We start from the raw sequence: 20,120 nt of genomic DNA, 5'->3' as shown, positions 1-20,120 counted from the left end.
AGAAGCCGAGGAACTTCACTCTGGAGTTTAGGGTCGAGCCAATGAGTAGTTCACAAAAGAGGTGATTACAAAAGTATATCAGATGGATTTTCGGCCTGACAAGTTTGAATCTTCATTCTTTGATGAACCACAAATCATGGAGTGCACAGGCTGTAAGATCGACTGGAGGGAGGCCAGAAATGTCATGTTGAAAACAATTAAAACCAAACCGAAGCACAAAGGTCGAAGAGCTCGCAGAACAGTTATGAAAACTGTACCAAATGAATGGTTCTTTAATTTCTTCAGTCCTCCTGAAGTTCGACAGCGTGGAATGTTAAGCAAAAGTTCGGCAGCAAAACTTGATGCTGACTTTGAACTTGGCAGCCTTCCGCACGAACACATAATACCGTGTGCAATGTTGTATTTTACAGAAGAAATCTTTGCAGATGATTTTGAATCGACAGTGAGTACTACGATATATATGATGACTTCGAAGATGCTGCGGAATTTGATGGCGTGGAAGATGAGACAGATAATGACCAGTATGAAGTGCTTGTTTCGCAGAAGCAAAGATGGGCTTAATTAAGCGGCCCAAGAAGCACTACTCCAGTGGTTTGGAAGGAATGATGAGGTAGTCACGAGGGACTCCCAGTCCATGCTGGACACTGAGAAGGGTGGGAACTCTGAGTTGGCGCACTCCAAAATAAAAACTGAGATTGCAGGGCTGATACATCGGAGGACCAGCTACTGAACAAGCTAGAAATGGAAGGCATCATGCCAATCCTAGAGACGCTTGCTCCAGACGTACTTAGACATAGACATAGAACATATAGTGCAGATGGAGGCCATTTGGCCCATCGAGTCTGCACCCACCCACCTAAGCCGTCACTTCCACCCCATCCCTGTATCCCCGTCACCCAATAACCCCACCTAACCTTTTTGGACACTAAGGGCAATTTAGCATGGCCAATCCACCTAACCTGCAGGTTGTTGGACTGTGGGAGGAAACTGGAGCACCCGGAGGAAACCCACGCAGACACAGGGAGAACATGCAGACTCTTCACAGACAGTGACCGAGCGAGGAGTTGAACCTGGGACCCTGGTGCTGTGAAGCCCCAGTGCTAGCCATCTGTGCTACCGTGCTGCCCCTAACTTGGGGAATCGTTTCAGGCCTCTGAAATGGTTCCAGTAGTTGACTCCTGAGGATACTGAGGAAGAGTGGGAAAACATTGATGATGAATACGATGATATCAACTCTGATGTTGAGGAGATTGACAAATCTGAGTGTGAAACAGTGGAGGAGCTGATGACTATCTCGCTAAGCAGCTCAATGGATCAATCATATATTCTCGAACAAAACCATGATGACCCAACGCCTGGATCCAGCGAGCCAAGACACAGGCAGCGCCTAATGCCATAGATCTAGCCTCCACCAGGCACCAGAAAGAGAGGAGTTCCAACATCCAGTTGAGGCCGCAGAAGTGGGCGTGGTCACACAACCCAGTAATGACATGTCAGTGCCTAAGGATCCACTTGAGACTCTGCAGACCTCCGATCACAGGGTGCAGACCAGCACCCAACCAGAGGCTGCCAAGCCCAAACATAAGCACAAAAGAATTTGCAAACCAATTGTTAAAACAATAAGGAGAAAGAGGAGAAGACTGGAAGATCTAGCTCATCCTACTGACAAAAACGAAAAAGAAGGTGAGTTCATGACTGATAAACCAGAGGCAAAAGAAACAGCACACACACACAGAGAAGCAACAAACAGTGTCGTGGTAAGAAGCTGGTGACGCTCGCGTGGCCATCATGGATGCATGCCTTCGATTGGCATAGAGTAAAGAGAATACAAAGCAAGATGCAGGGGCGTAAACCAGTCTTCGAAAAGGCTGGCTACAGCCCAAGTGATCACAGGGGTGATCCCGTGAGATGGCACAATGACCTGTGCAAAAGAGATGGACACTGACCAAGCATATCATGTTTCTGATCACCTTGGCTAAACCTGTTCATATTGTTTAAACATATCACAAATGTATAAAGTTAAAATATTAATCATGTTTGTAAAGAAACATTAATATTTCCTGAGGAAAGGGGTTGTGGTGAAATGCCTGTAAATAATATTGTAGATAGTCCAACCTCCAACCAGCAGGTGGGGGTGCAGATCCACCATGCGGTCTAGAGACAGTGGTCATGTGACAAATGAACTCAGATATAAACCTGGGCAGATCCGGTGATCGGGAGAAGGTTATAAGACGTAGATGAGAACAGTCGTGCAGAGTGGTAGTTCCATGGGAGTATGAAAGAACTCCATGATAACTTGCTCTGTCTCAGATTGTTACCTTACCATGTGTGATTCAATAAAGATCCTGGTTTGGACAAGTCACAAGCTTTACTTGCTCGACAACGAACACCAAACACAGCAGCACGGACCTCGTTTTTGGCCTCTCGTGCTATTCATTGGCCTCATTACGCTTCAGCGCGAGTGTAATGAGGCCAGAAGATCGTGTCCAATGTACATAAGGCCGATTTTCAGTTTAAATTGCCCAAGATTATTTTATGTCTTGGTTAAATTGTCAAATTTATCTCTTGGCTGGTTTAGCACACTGGGCTAAATCACTGGCTTTTAAAGCAGACCAAAGCAGGCCAGCAGCACGGTTCAATTCCTGGACCAGCCTCCCCGAACAGGTGCCAGAATGCGGGGACGAGGGGCTATTCACAGTAACTTCATTTGAAGCCTACTTGAGACAATAAGCGATTTTCATTTAATTTAATTTCATTCAACCTCTGTTGAAATTGTCTGCTGCTCACGAACAGAGGAGTTGGGAGCAGGGAAAGGACATACAGCCCCTTACTCATGGATCACTTTGCTGGACGGCTGGTTCGTGATGTAGAGCGAGGCCAGCAGCGTGGGTTCAATTCACGTACCGGCTGAAGTTATTAATGAAGGCATGTCCTTTCCATACCTCCCATGTCCTATCAATTCCTCCCCATGTCCTATCCATATCTCTGCATGTCCTATCCATACCTCCCCATGTCCTATCCATACCTCCTCCCCATGTCCTATCCATACCTCTCCATGCCCTATCCATACCTCTGCATGTCCTATCCATACTTCCCCATGTCCTATCCATACCTCCCCATGTTTTATCCATACCGCCCCATGCTCTATGCATACCTCCCCATGTTCTTTTTTTAAAATTTAGAGTACCCAATTATTTTTTTACAATTAAGGGGCAATTTAGCATGGCCAATCCACCTAGCCTGAACATCTTTGGGTTGTGGGGGGGAAACTCCACACGGACAGTGACCCAGAGCCGGGATTGAACTGGGACCTTGGCGCCGTGAGGAAGCAGGGCTAACCCATAGTGCCACTGTGCTGCCCTTACCTCCCCATGTCCTATCCATACCTCCCCATGTCCGATCATGTCAGGTGAAAGAATCCCGGGTTGGATTCTCCTATCCCCGTTCAGCGACGGGGTGGAAAATCTCAGATGAAGCCGAAATCGGGGGGCAGCGGCGCTTTTGCAATGCACCGCCCCCTGAAAGGTGGCGTACCGTGGCCTCCGAATGTTGGCTGAGGCCCACCCGCGATTCTCCGTCCCTGACCAGCTGAGTTCCCGATGGCTTGTGTCGCGTGTGGTCTCACCCGTCGGTGTCGATTCCCAAATTTCTTTCTCCGTCAGTCTGGCCTCAATAAAAGTCGAGATGGATTCGCACGTAAAAAGAAGTTATTTTATTTAGCTTGCAAGCTTAATTCATCTCACAGAAACATAAGAGACATCCAGTCTCCTACATCCCAGAAAACGAATGAACAAAGAGACAAAGGGATCTCTGCAAATCAATTCAAACGGTATCAAGTTTCACATACTCGACGCCCATAGGTCAGCCTATATCCCTCCTGACCTGTTTGATCTATTCTGATTGGCTCACTTTCAATCCCTTTCTCTGGCCCCTATCAATGCAGCATCACTCTCATCGACACACCTCTTCCTGCTTTTTCCATGCGGTCTCAAATCCCTTTGTCTCTATCTGCCAGAATCAAAGTGGCTTATTTCTACATTACATTAACTAATATCTCTAGAGTAACTATTTTATATCACATTCGTCATCGGGAACTCCGCGTGGCAGTTGTGGACTCAGGCCAGCGCTGCCACAGTCGGGGGAAGGCCAAACCATGGGCAGGAGGCGACATAGTTGGAGCTGGAGCACTGTGGTGTGGCGGTCCAGGGCACGAGAGCTGGCCGAAGGGGCGGACTATTTCACGGGGCGGGTCCGCGAACAGCATCCGCCATGAAGCATGGCGCTGCCGCTGAAGGCCGCCGCCTTCCTCATGCGCGGCCACGGACCCCGGAACTCTCCAGGCCGTATCAGTAGCTAGAGCTGGGAGCCCTACGCTGCCTGGCTGCTAGCCCCCCCGGAACAGGGAATCGGTGGCCGTTTTGCACCAGTTTTCCTGGCGTAATTCGCCACCGTTTTCACACCGGCGCGGGGCTTAGACTCCAGAACAGAGAATACAGCCCATTTTTAATCTAAATCTGCCTTTGGGCAGTCTGATCATCGTCCCAATGCCACACGTGGCAGTGAAGTTCAGCGAACTGAAAATGAATTACACGGATTCAGTCTCCCACACTGAACAGGTTGAAAGTTCTCCCTGACTGTAAAACTATCACATTAATGTGCAATGCAACATTTACCCTGGTGATTAAACAATATCCTGGGCTGAATTCTCCGTTTCTGAGTCTAAGTGCTGACGCCAACGTAGAATCCGTGGACTTCTATGACAGGAAAATCTGCGCCACACCTGCACCGATTCTGCTACCGGTGAGGGGCTAGCACCGGCGCAGTCCGGAACACCATTGAATCCCATGCAAAACGGTACGGGATTTGCTGGGCCCGTGATGGGCACTCGCAAGGCTGACAAGCTGCAGCCGCGCATAAAAAATACAATCCCCACACACACTTATTGAAGCCAAAAAGATGTGACTGGTTGTGCTGGAGTGCGTCCATACAGCTGATGGGTCGGCTGGTGCCAGAGGGCACCCAGGGGTGTCCTGGTGGGGCCCACCTATACGACCCAGGGCACCAGGTTTAAAGCAGGCTGTCAGCGGCATTCACAGCTACATGGCTGCCTTGCCGGCTGCGGTAATGGTGTCATGTACCCATCCACCGCGAGCCCACAGCCCACCTCCAGGCCACCCCCCACTACTCCCCCGGCCCTGGCAGAAGGACCCAGCCAGCGGCACGACTCTCAGCAAAGTATGGCGGTGCTGGACACTGTCCACACGCCCTCTCTCTCTCTCAACAGCCACGGCGCCAGGTTCAGGGTTTGTGAGAGCACCCGTGGACCACGCCGGCGGGAACTCAGCCCATTGCATTGATGCCGTTTTCAAGGTGATGGAGCATCGCGATTTGGCGTCAAACCCAAGACAGCCGCGATTTTGGTGTCGGAAGCTATTCTCCGCCCATCGCGCACCCTGATTTCTGTGGCAGTTAACTGAGAATCCCGCCCCCTGTGTTAGTAAAACTCTTTGGTGTTTACAATATCCTGGCACTCAAGTGTGTAATCATTTGTTCAATATTCTGCTATTAATGCTTACTTACTATTCCAAAATTCTCTCTGTTTTGGAGCATTGTCACTGAATTGTAATCTCACCCTCTGTATCTGTAGAGAACTGCTACTTGCATGGGTTTTATTCAGCTACAGGACGGCGCTATCTCTGACGTTCAGGTTCAATGTATGAACACAAGCTTGACAACAACAGCTCCAACAACAACTCCAACAACAACAACTCCAACAACAACAACTCCAACAACAACTCCAACAACTCCAACAACAACTCCAACAACAACTCCAACAACAACAACTCCAACAACAACAACAACTCCAACAACAATTCCAACAACAACTCCAACAACAACTCCAACAACAACAACAACAACTCCAACAACAACTCCAACAACAACTCCAACAACAACTCCAACAACAACTCCAACAACAACTCCAACAACAACTCCAACAACAACTCCAACAACTCCAACAACAACTCCAACAACAACTCCAACAACAACTCCAACAACAACAACAACTCCAATAACAATTCCAACAACAACTCCAACAACAACTCCAACAACAACAACAACTCCAACAACAACTCCAACAACAACTACAACAACAACTCCAACAACAACTCCAACAACAACAACAACTCCAACAACAATTCCAACAACAACTCCAACAACAACTCCAACAACAACTCCAACAACAACTCCAACAACAACTCCAACAACAACTCCAACAACAACTCCAACAACAACAACTCCAACAACAACAACAACTCCAACAACAACAACTCCAACAACAACTCCAACAACAACAACGCCAATAACAACTCCAACAACAACTCCAACAACAACTCCAACAACAACTCCAACAACAACAACAACTCCAACAACAACTCCAACAACAACTCCAACAACAACAACAACTCCAACAACAACCACAACAACAACAACAACAACTCCAACAACAACAACTCCAACAACAACAACTCCAACAACAACAACAACTCCAACAACAACAACTCCAACAACAACTCCAACAAAAACAACTCCAACAACAACAACTCCAACAACAACAACTCCAACAACAACAACAACAACAACAACAACTCCAACAACAACAACAACAACAACAAAAACACCCATAAAACCAGGTTCATCGTCATCATCATCAGAAAGCAGTGAATCATCATCAGATAGCAATGAATCGTGACAGATCCACGAGAGAATTAAATTAGAGGTTTTAAAAAGTTATTGTTCCCGGAAATGCTGACCTGCATTGTCCTGCAAACCGGTGTGTAATTAGCAATGTAAATATGGCTGATTTTCAGTTTAAATTGCCCAAGATTATTTTATGCCTGGGTGAAATTGTCACAAATTTCCCCCTTGATTCTATTGAACCTCTGTTGAAATTGTCTGCTGCTCACTAACAACAGAACAGAGGAATTGGGAGCAGGGAAAGGACATACAGCCCCTCACTCATGGATCACTTTGCTGGATGGCTGGTTCGTGATACAGAGTGAGGCCAGCATCATGGGTTCAATTCCCGTACCGGCTGAAGTTATTAATGAAGGCCTTGTCTTCCATACCTTGTCCCTCACCTGAGGTGTGGTGACCCTCAGGTTAAATCACCACCAGTCAGCTCTCCCTTCAAAGGGGAAAGTAGCCAATGGTCATCTGGGAATATGGCGACTTTACCTTTACCTTAGCCTGCCAGTCAACAAGGTCATGACTCATCTTCGACTCAACTCCTCAAAATACATGATATCCTGAAAATCGGAAGGTTGCTGATTAACGTAGCGAATTTCATAAGAAAACTGAAGATTGAATGGCGACATCAATGCAAAGGGAAGAGATAAATAGAAAGGATATTCCACATGGGCAGTTAAACTTTAAACCCTTGTTTCACATTTAATTATAATTAATTTACTGTTTAATTGCTGGTATTTCATTCTGTAGTTTATTATACTGGTATAAGAACTAGGAACAGGAGTAGGCCATCTGGCCGTTCGAGCCTGCTCCGCCATTCAATGAGATCATGGCTATTCTTTTGTGGACTCAGCTCCACTTTCCCGCCTGAACATCATAACCCTTTATTCCTTTATTCTTCAAAAAATTATCTATCTTTATCTTGAAAACATTCAATGAAGTAGCCTCAACTGCTTCACTGGGCAGGGAATTCCATAGATTCACAACCCTTTGGTTGAAGAAGTTCCTCCTAAGCTCAGTCCTAAATCTATTTCCCCTTATTTTGAGGCTATGCCCATGATACTCCATTATATTCTCATTGCTCAGTATTATGTCAAGTAATTAAATCACATGATGTATTCCATAACAAGTGTCAATGTGAAACTGAATCATAAACAGAATATTGATTCTTTTCTGTAACCGGGGCTCTTTCAATTCTGTAAAACAACACGAGATGGAACACAAACATTTTGGAATGGATTTTCCTCTCAGAGTCGGGGGCCATGGGTTGGGCCATTTGTCAACATCCTGTTCTCAAGCACAAAAATGTAGGGACCTCCCACAGGACTGTGCTGTTGAGAAGCCGGGACAAGGATGGAGTGAGGAACGCTAACCCAAGAAGCAATAATAATAATAATCTTTATTATTGTCACAAGTAGGCTATATTTACACTACAATGACGTTACTGTGAAAATCCCGCAGTCACCACACTCCAGCGCCTATTCGGGTGCACAGCGGGAGAATTCAGAATGTCCAATTCACCTAAGCTGCACGTGCTGACAAAGACGTGCAGCTGCGAGGTCAATATGTTCAAAGACCCACTGTGCTTTGCTGGGACATTGTCGCGGGCTTGTGTACGATTTTTCAGACAGCGAGCCCTCAGACCTCAGACCCGCACTCTCCCGCACCCCTATTTCCATGTCTTGCCCCCCATGCATCCTCAATGGCCATGCAATGCCCCCTCAAATACCTGCAAACCTTTGACACAAATATGCCTTCCTTACCCCTTCTGTTATTGCCCGAGCCTTATCCATACCTCTCCTTGATCTATCTGTGCCTCCCCATGTCCTATCCATACTTCCCCATGCCCTATCATCCCTTCCCATATCTTATCCATACCTCTCCTTGCTCTATCTGTACCTCCCCATGTCCTATCCACACCTCCCCATGTCCTATCCATACCTCCCCATGTCCTATCCATACCTCCCCATGTCCTATCCATACCTCCCCATGTCCTATCCATACCTTCCCATGTCTTATCCATACCTCCCCATGTCCTATCCATACCTCCCCATGTCCTAGCCATACCTCCCCATGTCCTATCCATACCTTCCCATGTCTTATCCATACCTCCCCATGCCCTATCATACCTTCCCATGTCTCATCCATACCTCCCCATGCTCTATCCATAGATCCCCATGTCCTATCTATACCTCCCCATGTCTTATCCGTACCACCCCATGTTCTAGCCTTACCTCCCCATGTCCTATCCATACCTCCCCATGTCCTATCCATACCTCCCCATGTCCTATCCATACCTTCCCATGTCTTATCCATACCTCCCCATGCCCTATCATACCTTCCCATGTCTCATCCATACCTCCCCATGCTCTATCCATACATCCCCATGTCCTATCTATACCTCCCCATGTCTTGTCCGTACGACCCCATGTTCTATCCACACCTCCCTGTGTCCTATCTATACCTCCCCATGTCTTATCCGTACCACCCCATGTCCTATCTATACCTCCCCATGTCTTGTCCGTACGACCCCATGTTCTATCCACACCTCCCTGTGTCCTATCTATACCTCCCCATGTCTTATCCGTACCACCCCATGTTCTAGCCTTACCTCCCTATGCACTATTCATACCTCCCCATGTCTTATCCGTACTTCACCATGTCTGATCAGTAACTCTCCATGTCTTATCCATACCTCCCCATGACCTATCTGTACCTTCCCATGCTCTATCTATACCTTCCCACGCTCTATCCATACCTCCCCATGCCCTAGCCACATCTCCCCAAGTCCTATTCCTACCTTCCCATGCCCTATTCCTACCTCACCATGCCCTAACATGGCGGATGACAGAGTCCTATCTTCAGTCTACAATCTGCCTTTGGTCAGTCTGACCATCGTTCCCAATGAAAACTCCCACATGTGGCAGTGAAGTTCAGGGAGCTGAAAAGGAATAACATGGATTCAGTCTCCCACACTGATCAGTTTGAAAGTTCTCCTTCACTGTGAGACTATGCAACATTTACCCTGGTGATTAAATACCCTGTGTTAGTAAAACCCTTTGGTGTTTACAATATCCTGGCACTCAGGTGTGTGACCATTTGTTCAATATTCTGCTGTTAATGCTCGTTCACTGTTACAAAATTCACTCTGTTTTGGAGCATTGTTACTGAATTGTAATCTCAACCTCTGTATCTGTAGAGAACGGCTACCTGCAGGGGTTTAGTTCAGCTACAGGACGGCGTTCTCGTTTTCGTTGCAGTTCTATGTATGAACACAAACTTGACAACAACAGCTCCAACAACAACGACTCCAATGACAACAACAACTCCAACAACTCAAAAAACAACAACACCAGCAACAACAACTCCAACAACAACAACAACTCCAACAACAGCTCCAACAACAACTCCAACTCCAACAACAACTCCAACAACAACAACAACTCCAACAACAACTCCAACAACAACTCCAACAACAACTCCAACAATAACAACAACTCCAACAACAACAACAACTCCAACAACAACAACTCCAACAACAACTCCAACAACAACTCCAACAACAACAACGCCAATAACAACTCCAACAACAACAACTCCAACAACAGCTCCAACAACAACTCCAACAACAACAACAACTCCAACAACAACTCCAACAACAACTCCAACAACAACAACTCCAACAACAACCACAACAACAACAACAACTCCAACAACAACAACTCCAACAACAACAACAACAACAACAACAACAACAACAACAACAACAACAAAAACACCCATAAAACCAGGTTCATCGTCATCATCATCAGAAAGCAGTGAATCATCATCAGATAGCAATGAATCGTGACAGATCCACGAGAGAATTAAATTAGAGGTTTTAAAAAGTTATTGTTCCCAGAAATGCTGACCTGCATTGTCCTGCAAACCGGTGTGTAATTAGCAATGTAAATATGGCTGATTTTCAGTTTAAATTGCCCAAGATTATTTTATGCCTGGGTGAAATTGTCACAAATTTCCCCCTTGATTCTATTAAACCTCTGTTGAAATTGTCTGCTGCTCACTAACAACAGAACAGAGGAATTGGGAGCAGGGAAAGGACATACAGCCCCTCACTCATGGCTCACTTTGCTGGATGGCTGGTTCGTGATACAGAGTGAGGCCAGCATCATGGGTTCAATTCCCGTACCGGCTGAAGTTATTAATGAAGGCCTTGTCTTCCATACCTTGTCCCTCACCTGAGGTGTGGTGACCCTCAGGTTAAATCACCACCAGTCAGCTCTCCCTTCAAAGGGGAAAGTAGCCAATGGTCATCTGGGAATATGGCGACTTTACCTTTACCTTAGCCTGCCAGTCAACAAGGTCATGACTCATCTTCGACTCAACTCCTCAAAATACATGATATCCTGAAAATCGGAAGGTTGCTGATTAACGCAGCGAATTTCATAAGAAAACTGAAGATTGAATGGCGACATCAATGCAAAGGGAAGAGATAAATAGAAAGGATATTCCACATGGGCAGTTAAACTTTAAACCCTTGTTTCACATTTAATTATAATTAATTTACTGTTTAATTGCTGGTATTTCATTCTGTAGTTTATTATACTGGTATAAGAACTAGGAACAGGAGTAGGCCATCTGGCCGTTCGAGCCTGCTCCGCCATTCAATGAGATCATGGCTATTCTTTTGTGGACTCAGCTCCACTTTCCCGCCTGAACATCATAACCCTTTATTCCTTTATTCTTCAAAAAATTATCTATCTTTATCTTGAAAACATTCAATGAAGGAGCCTCAACTGCTTCACTGGGCAGGGAATTCCATAGATTCACAACCCTTTGGTTGAAGAAGTTCCTCCTAAGCTCAGTCCTAAATCTATTTCCCCTTATTTTGAGGCTATGCCCATGATACTCCATTATATTCTCATTGCTCAGTATTATGTCAAGTAATTAAATCACATGATGTATTCCATAACAAGTGTCAATGTGAAACTGAATCATAAACAGAATATTGATTCTTTTCTGTAACCGGGGCTCTTTCAATTCTGTAAAACAACACGAGATGGAACACAAACATTTTGGAATGGATTTTCCTCTCAGAGTCGGGGGCCATGGGTTGGGCCATTTGTCAACATCCTGTTCTCAAGCACAAAAATGTAGGGACCTCCCACAGGACTGTGCTGTTGAGAAGCCGGGACAAGGATGGAGTGAGGAACGCTAACCCAAGAAGCAATAATAATAATAATCTTTATTATTGTCACAAGTAGGCTATATTTACACTACAATGACGTTACTGTGAAAATCCCGCAGTCACCACACTCCAGCGCCTATTCGGGTGCACAGCGGGAGAATTCAGAATGTCCAATTCACCTAAGCTGCACGTGCTGACAAAGACGTGCAGCTGCGAGGTCAATATGTTCAAAGACCCACTGTGCTTTGCTGGGACATTGTCGCGGGCTTGTGTACGATTTTTCAGACAGCGAGCCCTCAGACCTCAGACCCGCACTCTCCCGCACCCCTATTTCCATGTCTTGCCCCCCATGCATCCTCAATGGCCATGCAATGCCCCCTCAAATACCTGCAAACCTTTGACACAAATATGCCTTCCTTACCCCTTCTGTTATTGCCCGAGCCTTATCCATACCTCTCCTTGATCTATCTGTGCCTCCCCATGTCCTATCCATACTTCCCCATGCCCTATCATCCCTTCCCATATCTTATCCATACCTCTCCTTGCTCTATCTGTACCTCCCCATGTCCTATCCACACCTCCCCATGTCCTATCCATACCTCCCCATGTCCCATCCATACCTCCCCATGTCCTATCCATACCTCCCCATGTCCTATCCACACCTCCCCATGTCTTATCCATACCTCCCCATGTCCTATCCATACCTCCCCATGTCCTATCCATACCTCCCCATGTCCTATCCATACCTTCCCATGTCTTATCCATACCTCCCCATGCCCTATCATACCTTCCCATGTCTCATCCATACCTCCCCATGCTCTATCCATACATCCCCATGTCCTATCTATACCTCCCCATGTCTTATCCGTACCACCCCATGTTCTAGCCTTATCTCCCCATGTCCTATCCATACCTTCCCATGTCTCATCCATACCTACCCATGCTCTATCCATACATCCCCATGTCCTATCTATACCTCCCTATGTCTTATCCGTACCACCCCATGTTCTAGCCTTACCTCCCCATGTCCTATCCATACCTCCCCATGTCCTATCCACACCTCCCCATGTCCTATCCATACCTCCCCATGTCCTATCCACACCTCCCCATGTCCTATCCATACCTTCCCATGTCCTATCCATATCTTCCCATGTCTTATCCATACATCCCCATGTCCTATCTATACCTCCCCATGTCCTATCCATACCTTCCCATGTGTTATCCATACATCCCCATGTCCTATCTGTACCTCCCCATGCCTTGTCCGTACGACCCCATGTTCTATCCACACCTCCCTGTGTCCTATCTATACCTCCCCATGTCTTATCCGTACCACCCCATGTCCAATCTATACCTCCCCATGTCTTGTCCGTACGACCCCATGTTCTATCCACACCTCCCTGTGTCCTATCTATACCTCCCTATGTCTTATCCGTACCACCCCATGTTCTAGCCTTACCTCCCTATGCACTATTCATACCTCCCCATGTCTTATCCGTACTTCACCATGTCTGATCAGTAACTCTCCATGTCTTATCCATACCTCCCCATGACCTATCTGTACCTTCCCATGCTCTGTCTATACCTTCCCACGCTCTATCCATACCTCTCCATGCCCTAGCCACATCTCCCCAAGTCCTATTCCTACCTTCCCATGCCCTATTCCTACCTCACCATGCCCTAACATGGCGGATGACAGAGTCCTATCTTCAGTCTACAATCTGCCTTTGGTCAGTCTGACCATCGTTCCCAATGAAAACTCCCACATGTGGCAGTGAAGTTCAGGGAGCTGAAAAGGAATAACATGGATTCAGTCTCCCACACTGATCAGTTTGAAAGTTCTCCTTCACTGTGAGACTATGCAACATTTACCCTGGTGATTAAATACCCTGTGTTAGTAAAACCCTTTGGTGTTTATAATATCCTGGCACTCAGGTGTGTAACCATTTGTTCAATATTCTGCTGTTAATGCTCGTTCACTGTTACAAAATTCACTCTGTTTTGGAGCATTGTTACTGAATTGTAATCTCACCCTCTGTATCTGTAGAGAACGGCTACCTGCAGGGGTTTAGTTCAGCTACGGGACGGCGTTCTCGTTTTCGTTGCAGTTCTATGTATGAACACAAGCTTGACAACAACAGCTCCAACAACAACGACTCCAATGACAACAACAACTCCAACAACTCAAAAAACAACAACACCAGCAACAACAACTCCAACAACAACAACAACTCCAACAACAACAACTCCAACAACAACAACTCCAACAACAACAACTCCAACAACAACAACAACAACAACAACAACAAAAACACCCATAAAACCAGGTTCATCGTCATCATCATCAGAAAGCAGTGAATCATCATCAGATAGCAATGAATCGTGACAGATCCACGAGAGAATTAAATTAGAGGTTTTAAAAAGTTATTGTTCCCAGAAATGCTGACCTGCATTGTCCTGCAAACCGGTGTGTAATTAGCAATGTAAATATGGCTGATTTTCGGTTTAAATTGCCCAAGATTATTTTATGCCTGGGTGAAATTGTCACAAATTTTCCCCTTGATTCTATTAAACCTCTGTTGAAATTGTCTGCTGCTCACTAACAACAGAACAGAGGAATTGGGAGCAGGGAAAGGACATACAGCCCCTCACTCATGACTCACTTTGCTGGATGGCTGGTTCGTGATACAGAGCGAGGCCAGCATCCTCAGTTCCCCTACCGGCTGAAGTTATTAATGAAGGCCTTGTCTTCCATACCTTGTCCCTCACCTGAGGTGTGGTGACCCTCAGGTTAAATCACCACCAGTCAGCTCTCCCCTCAAAGGGGAAAGTAGCCAATGGTCATCTGGGAATATGGCGACTTTACCTTTACCTTAGCCTGCCAGTCAACAAGGTCATGACTCATCTTCGACTCAACTCCTCAAAATACATGATATCCTGAAAATCGAAAGGTTGCTGATTAACTTAGCGAATTTCATAAGAAAACTGAAGATTGAATGGCGACAAGAAGGCAAAGGGAAAAGATAAAAAGAAAGGATATTCCACGTGGGCAGTTAAACTTTAAACCCTTGTTTCACATTTAATTATAATTAATTTACTGTTTAATTGCTGGTATTTCATTCTGTAGTTTATTATACTGGTATACTCCATGATATTCTCATTGCTCAGTATTGTGTCAATTAATTAAATCACATGATAAATTCCATAACAAGTGTCAATGTGAAGCTGAATCATAAACAGAATATTGATTCTTTTCTGTAACCGGGGCTCTTTCAATTCTGTAAATCAACATGAGACAGATCGCACACATATTGGAACAGATTTTCCCCTCAGAGTCGGGTTGGGCCATTTGTCAACATCCTGTTCTGAAGCTCAAAACTGTAGGGACCTCCCACGGGACTGTGCTGTTGAGAAGCCGGGACAAGGATGGAGTCAGAAATGCTATCCCAAGAAGCAATGATAATAATAATAACATTAACCTTTATTTGTGTCGCACGTAGGTTTACATTAACACTGCAATGACGTTACTGTGAAAATCCCCTAGTCACCACACTTCGCTGACTGTTCGGTACACTGAGGGAGAATTCAGAATGTCCAATTCACCTAACCTGCACATGGTGACAAAGACATACATGTGCGAGGTCAACATGTCCAAAGACTCACTTTGTTTTGCTGGGACATTGTCTCGGGTCTTGTATATGATTTTCCAGCCAGCGAGCCCTCAGACCTCTGACCTGCACCCTCCCGCACCCTCATTTACACTTCTTGCCCCCCAAATATCTTCTATGTCCTTGCAATGCTCCCTCAAATCCTTGCATACTCTTGACATAAATATACCTTTCATACCCTACCTCCGCATGCCTTATCCATACCTCCCCATGTACTCTCCATTTTTACCCATGTCTCATCCCCTCCTCTACATGTCCTATCCGTACCTCCACATGTCCTATACGTACCTCCCCCTGCCATATCCAAACCTCCCCTTGTCCTATCCAAACATCCCCATGCCCCATCCATACCTCCCCATGTTCCATCCATACCTCCCCTTGTACACTCTATACCTCCCTTGTCCTATCCAAACCTCCCCTTTTCCTATCTGCACCTCCCAATGTCCTATCTGTACCACCCAATGTCCAATCATACCTCCTCTTGCCCTATCCCTACCGCCCAATGTCCTATCCATAACTCACCATGCCCTATCTGTACCACCCCATGTCCTATCCATACCTGCCATCTTGATAAGACCTAGCTTCCCTTTGCTAAATATTTTCACAATGACCTTTCAGACTTGGGGCTTGTTCCTTTTGTATTACTGATGCCATGTGAGTGTACCTTTAAGAAATGGGTGTTTATCGGATGGCTGCAGTGATGCCAGAGAGTGGGTGGAGCTGGGCTGTCTGTTCACTTTTACTTTTGCTTTGGGCTGTCTGCTACAGGGTGTGTTTTTAGTTTCGTTTTGAGAGTTGGATAGCTGCAGGCAAAGCAAGCAGCTGTATAAGGATCTCTCTCTGCAATCTAAAGACTGTCTCCAGATCCTTTGGTGATTTACAAATTATACATATTTCTGTAGAGAAGTTAAACCTGATGTCTTTCTGTAAAAAGGTTTTTTTTTTGTCTTATGGATGTTGCAAGGAAAGATTAAGAGTTACTTATAGAGTACTGTATTCTTTGGGAGATTTATTGGTACTGATAGTTGTTAAGATGTTTACTGTGGGTTTATAAAGTATTAACTGGTTTCATAAATAAACATTGTTTTAATTTAAAAGTACTTTAACTCTCTGATGCACCACACCTGCAAAGTAGGCCCGTGTGCTCCCCATAACCATAATCTATCAAAGGTTGTGGGCCAGGTGAACTCCATGGTACACTTTGGGGTTCTCTAAACCCTGGCCCAGAACACTGAAAAGAGACATGTTGCTGAATCTTTTCTTTTTGCACTCATCAAGTGCAAGTACAAGAATACCAATTTCAAAAGATCACAGGAGAAGTGGCAAAGACTTGACCAATCAGAGTCAAATGATCCACATTGTGCCTGTCGTATCAATTGTTCTGATTGTTTGATATGTGATGCTCCTGTGTTTATCCTGAGGAGTGTAAAGCAAAAAGCTCTGGCAATATGTCTTTCTTTGTAGTCATGTTCTGTGCTACCAAGTGACTGATAGTTACTTTTGTGTTCTTTTAGGACAGGATTTTTAACAATTCTTCTTTCCCTGTCTTGAGTTGACCACTTAAATTGTTCATTATTGAGCTCCCACGTCTTAGATGGAATTCTATAGAACAATCCCACGTTGTGTACACAAGGACACATTTTCTCAAATCACCTGACGTATGAATGTCGATAGGAAATTATATACTGTAAGGGAGCAGCACGGTGGCACAATGGTTAGTGCTACTGCCTCACAGCACCAGGGACTCAGGTCGATTCTGACCTTGGGTGTGTGGAGTTTGCACTTTCTCCCCAAAAGGTTAGGTGGGGTTACGGGGATAGGTGGGGGGAGTGGACATTGGTAGGGTGCTCTTCAGAGGGTCAGTACAGACTCAATGGGCTGAATGGCCTCATTCCGCAATAAAAAGTGGTGGTTCAGTGATTAGCATTGCTGTCTCACAGCGCCAAGGTCCTGGGTTCAATTCCAGCCTTGGGTGACTGGATGTGTGGCGTTTGCACATTCTCCCCGTGTCTGTGTGGGTTTCCTCCGGGTGCTCCACTGTCCTTCCCGAGCCTAAAGACGTGCAGGTTAGGTGGATTGGACATGTTGAATGGCCCCTTAGTGTCCAAACGTTTAGGTGAGCTTGCGGCTCACAGGGATAGGGCAAGGGATTGGGCCTATGTGGGGTGCTCTTTCGGAGGGCCGGTGCAGACACGATTGGCCGAAGAGTTTCTATGATTCTAGCAATTCAGTATTGTGTAAACAATGGAAAGTAGGAGCAGGGAGTGGGCCATTCCGCCCCCATAGATTCAAAGATGTTTACAATACAGAAGAAAGCCATTCAGCCCATCATGCCCATGCTGGTCACCAGTGACCTGACTGCACTAATCCCATTTTCCAGCACTAGGCCCATTGCCTTTGGAGGTTATGGCAGTACAGGTGAATATCTAAATATTCTTTGAAGATTACGGGAGTGTCTGACTCAACCACCTTTTCAGGCAAGGAGTTCCAGTCTCTCACCACCCTCTGGGTGAAAAGGTTTCTCCTCAACCCTTCTCTTAGCCTTCTATGCCTTACCTTAAATCTATGACACCTGGTTATTGACCCCTCTATTAATGGAAAAATTGCCTTCCTATCCACCGGATCGATACCCCTCATATTCTTATATACCATTATCAGGTCAACATTTGCTGCTGCAAGTGAAACAACCCCAGCCTATTGAATCTTACCTCATCGCTCAGACCCTCCTGCCCAGGCAACATCTTGTTAAATCTCCTCTGCACCCTCTCCAGTGCAATAATATACTTTCTATAATGTAGTGACCAGAACTTCACTAAGTACTGCAGTTGTCGCCTAACCAGCATTTTATACAGTTTCAGCATAACCTCACTTGTATTCTTTGCCTCAGCTAATAAAGGCAAGTATCCCATATGTCTTCTTAACTACCTTATCTATCTGTCCTGCCACCTTCAGGGTTCTGTGGATATGCATCCCAAGGTCCCTCTGATCTTCAGTACTTTCCAGGGTCTGACCACTTATAGCGTAATCCTTTACCTTGCTAGCCCTTCCCCAAATGCATTTCCTCACACTTTTCCAGGTTGAATTCCATTTGCCACTGCTCTGCTCATCATTAATGCACTGCAAAAATAGCAAGGACCTCAGCACCGAACCATGCGGAACCCTGCTGGAAACAGACGTCAGACAGATAAATAGCCCTCTACCATCACTCTCTGCTTCCTGCCTCTCAGCTAATTCTGGATCCAATGGGCCACTTTGACTTGGATCCCATGGGCCTTACTGTCCTTACCAGTCTGCCATGAGGGACCTTATCAAAAGCTAAAGTCCACATAGACCACATCCAATGCATTACCCTCATCAACACTCCTGGTTATCTCCTCAAAAGGTTTGATTACGTTTGTCAAACACGGCCTTCCTAAACAAATCCGTGCTAACTATTCCTGATTAATCCATGTCTATCCAAGTGCAGATTTATATTTTTAGTATCTCCCCCACCACCGAGGTTAGACTGACTGGTGTTAATTTCCTGGTCTATCCCTACCTCCTGTGTTTAATACTAGGACAATGTTAGCTGTCCTCCAGTTCTCTGACACCTCACTTGTGGCCAGAGGGGATGTGAAAATTACTGCCAGTGCCCCTGCTATCTCCTCCCATAAGACCATAAGACATTGGAGTAGAATTAGCCCACTCGGCCCACCAGGTCTGCTCCGCCATTCAATTGTTATGGGCCAGGATTTAGAGAACCCCAAAGTGTATCGTGGAGTTCACCTGAGCCACAACTTTTAATAGATTGTGATATGGGGAGCACACGGCCCACTCTACCGGTGTGGTACAGCAGAAATGGAAAAGTATTTTTTAAAGCAAAACAATGTTTATTCTATAAACTCAAGTTAACCTTTTTAAAACATACAGTGAACATCTTAGCAACCATCAATTCAAATACAACCCCCAAAGAACGCAACACTAAGTAATCCTTAATAACTTCCCAAACAACATCCAGAAGACAAAAGAAACACCTTTTAACAGAAGCACATTAGGTTTACGTTCACTACTGAGAACATTTATAATTCTGAATTCACGAAATGATCAAAAGATAGTCTTTTTATGGCAGAGAGATCAACAGTACACGTACTCTGTCTGGCTTCAGCTCCAACATTGAAAACGAAACTAAAACACACCCTGCAGCAAAAAGCCTAAAATGAAAGTAAAAAGCTGACAGACAGCCCAGCTCCACCCACACTCTGACATCACTGATAAACACCCATTTCTTAAAGGTACATTTCTTAAACACCAATTTCTTAAAGGTACTCTCACATGACACCTCCCCCCAAGAAAAAAAATAAACCATCAATTTTAAGTTGGTTTTATTTTTCGCCTTTTCACTATCCTTTAAGAAATGCACATAGTAAATATACTTTTTTGTTTCAAAAAAAAACACGCGCAAACAGGTATAATAATATAGTCGATTTTTTTTTCATTCTTCTTCCTCCAACTGAAATCCGTCTCAATTGACAGTCTCT

The 20,120-nt window shown here is 45.3% G+C and overlaps 1 protein-coding gene across 1 annotated transcript in view; it reads left to right on the top strand.

Annotated features, from left to right (window-relative positions):
- The window catches only part of LOC140393963 (uncharacterized), a 34,767-nt gene extending 18,067 nt beyond the window's left edge, over positions 1-16,700 (top strand). The window contains exon 4 of the mRNA XM_072480668.1: positions 9,947-16,700. Coding sequence (XP_072336769.1) covers positions 9,947-10,597 — 651 coding nt within the window. The 3' untranslated portion in view covers positions 10,598-16,700. The remainder of the gene's footprint in view (positions 1-9,946) is intronic.
- The last annotated feature ends 3,420 nt before the right edge of the window (positions 16,701-20,120 follow it).

The sequence above is a fragment of the Scyliorhinus torazame genome, chromosome 2 (assembly GCF_047496885.1).
Source record: "Scyliorhinus torazame isolate Kashiwa2021f chromosome 2, sScyTor2.1, whole genome shotgun sequence".
NCBI classification, from domain to species: domain Eukaryota; kingdom Metazoa; phylum Chordata; class Chondrichthyes; order Carcharhiniformes; family Scyliorhinidae; genus Scyliorhinus; species Scyliorhinus torazame.
Note: the sequence above shows the minus strand (reverse complement) of the source record. Positions and strands in the feature narration are given on the sequence as shown.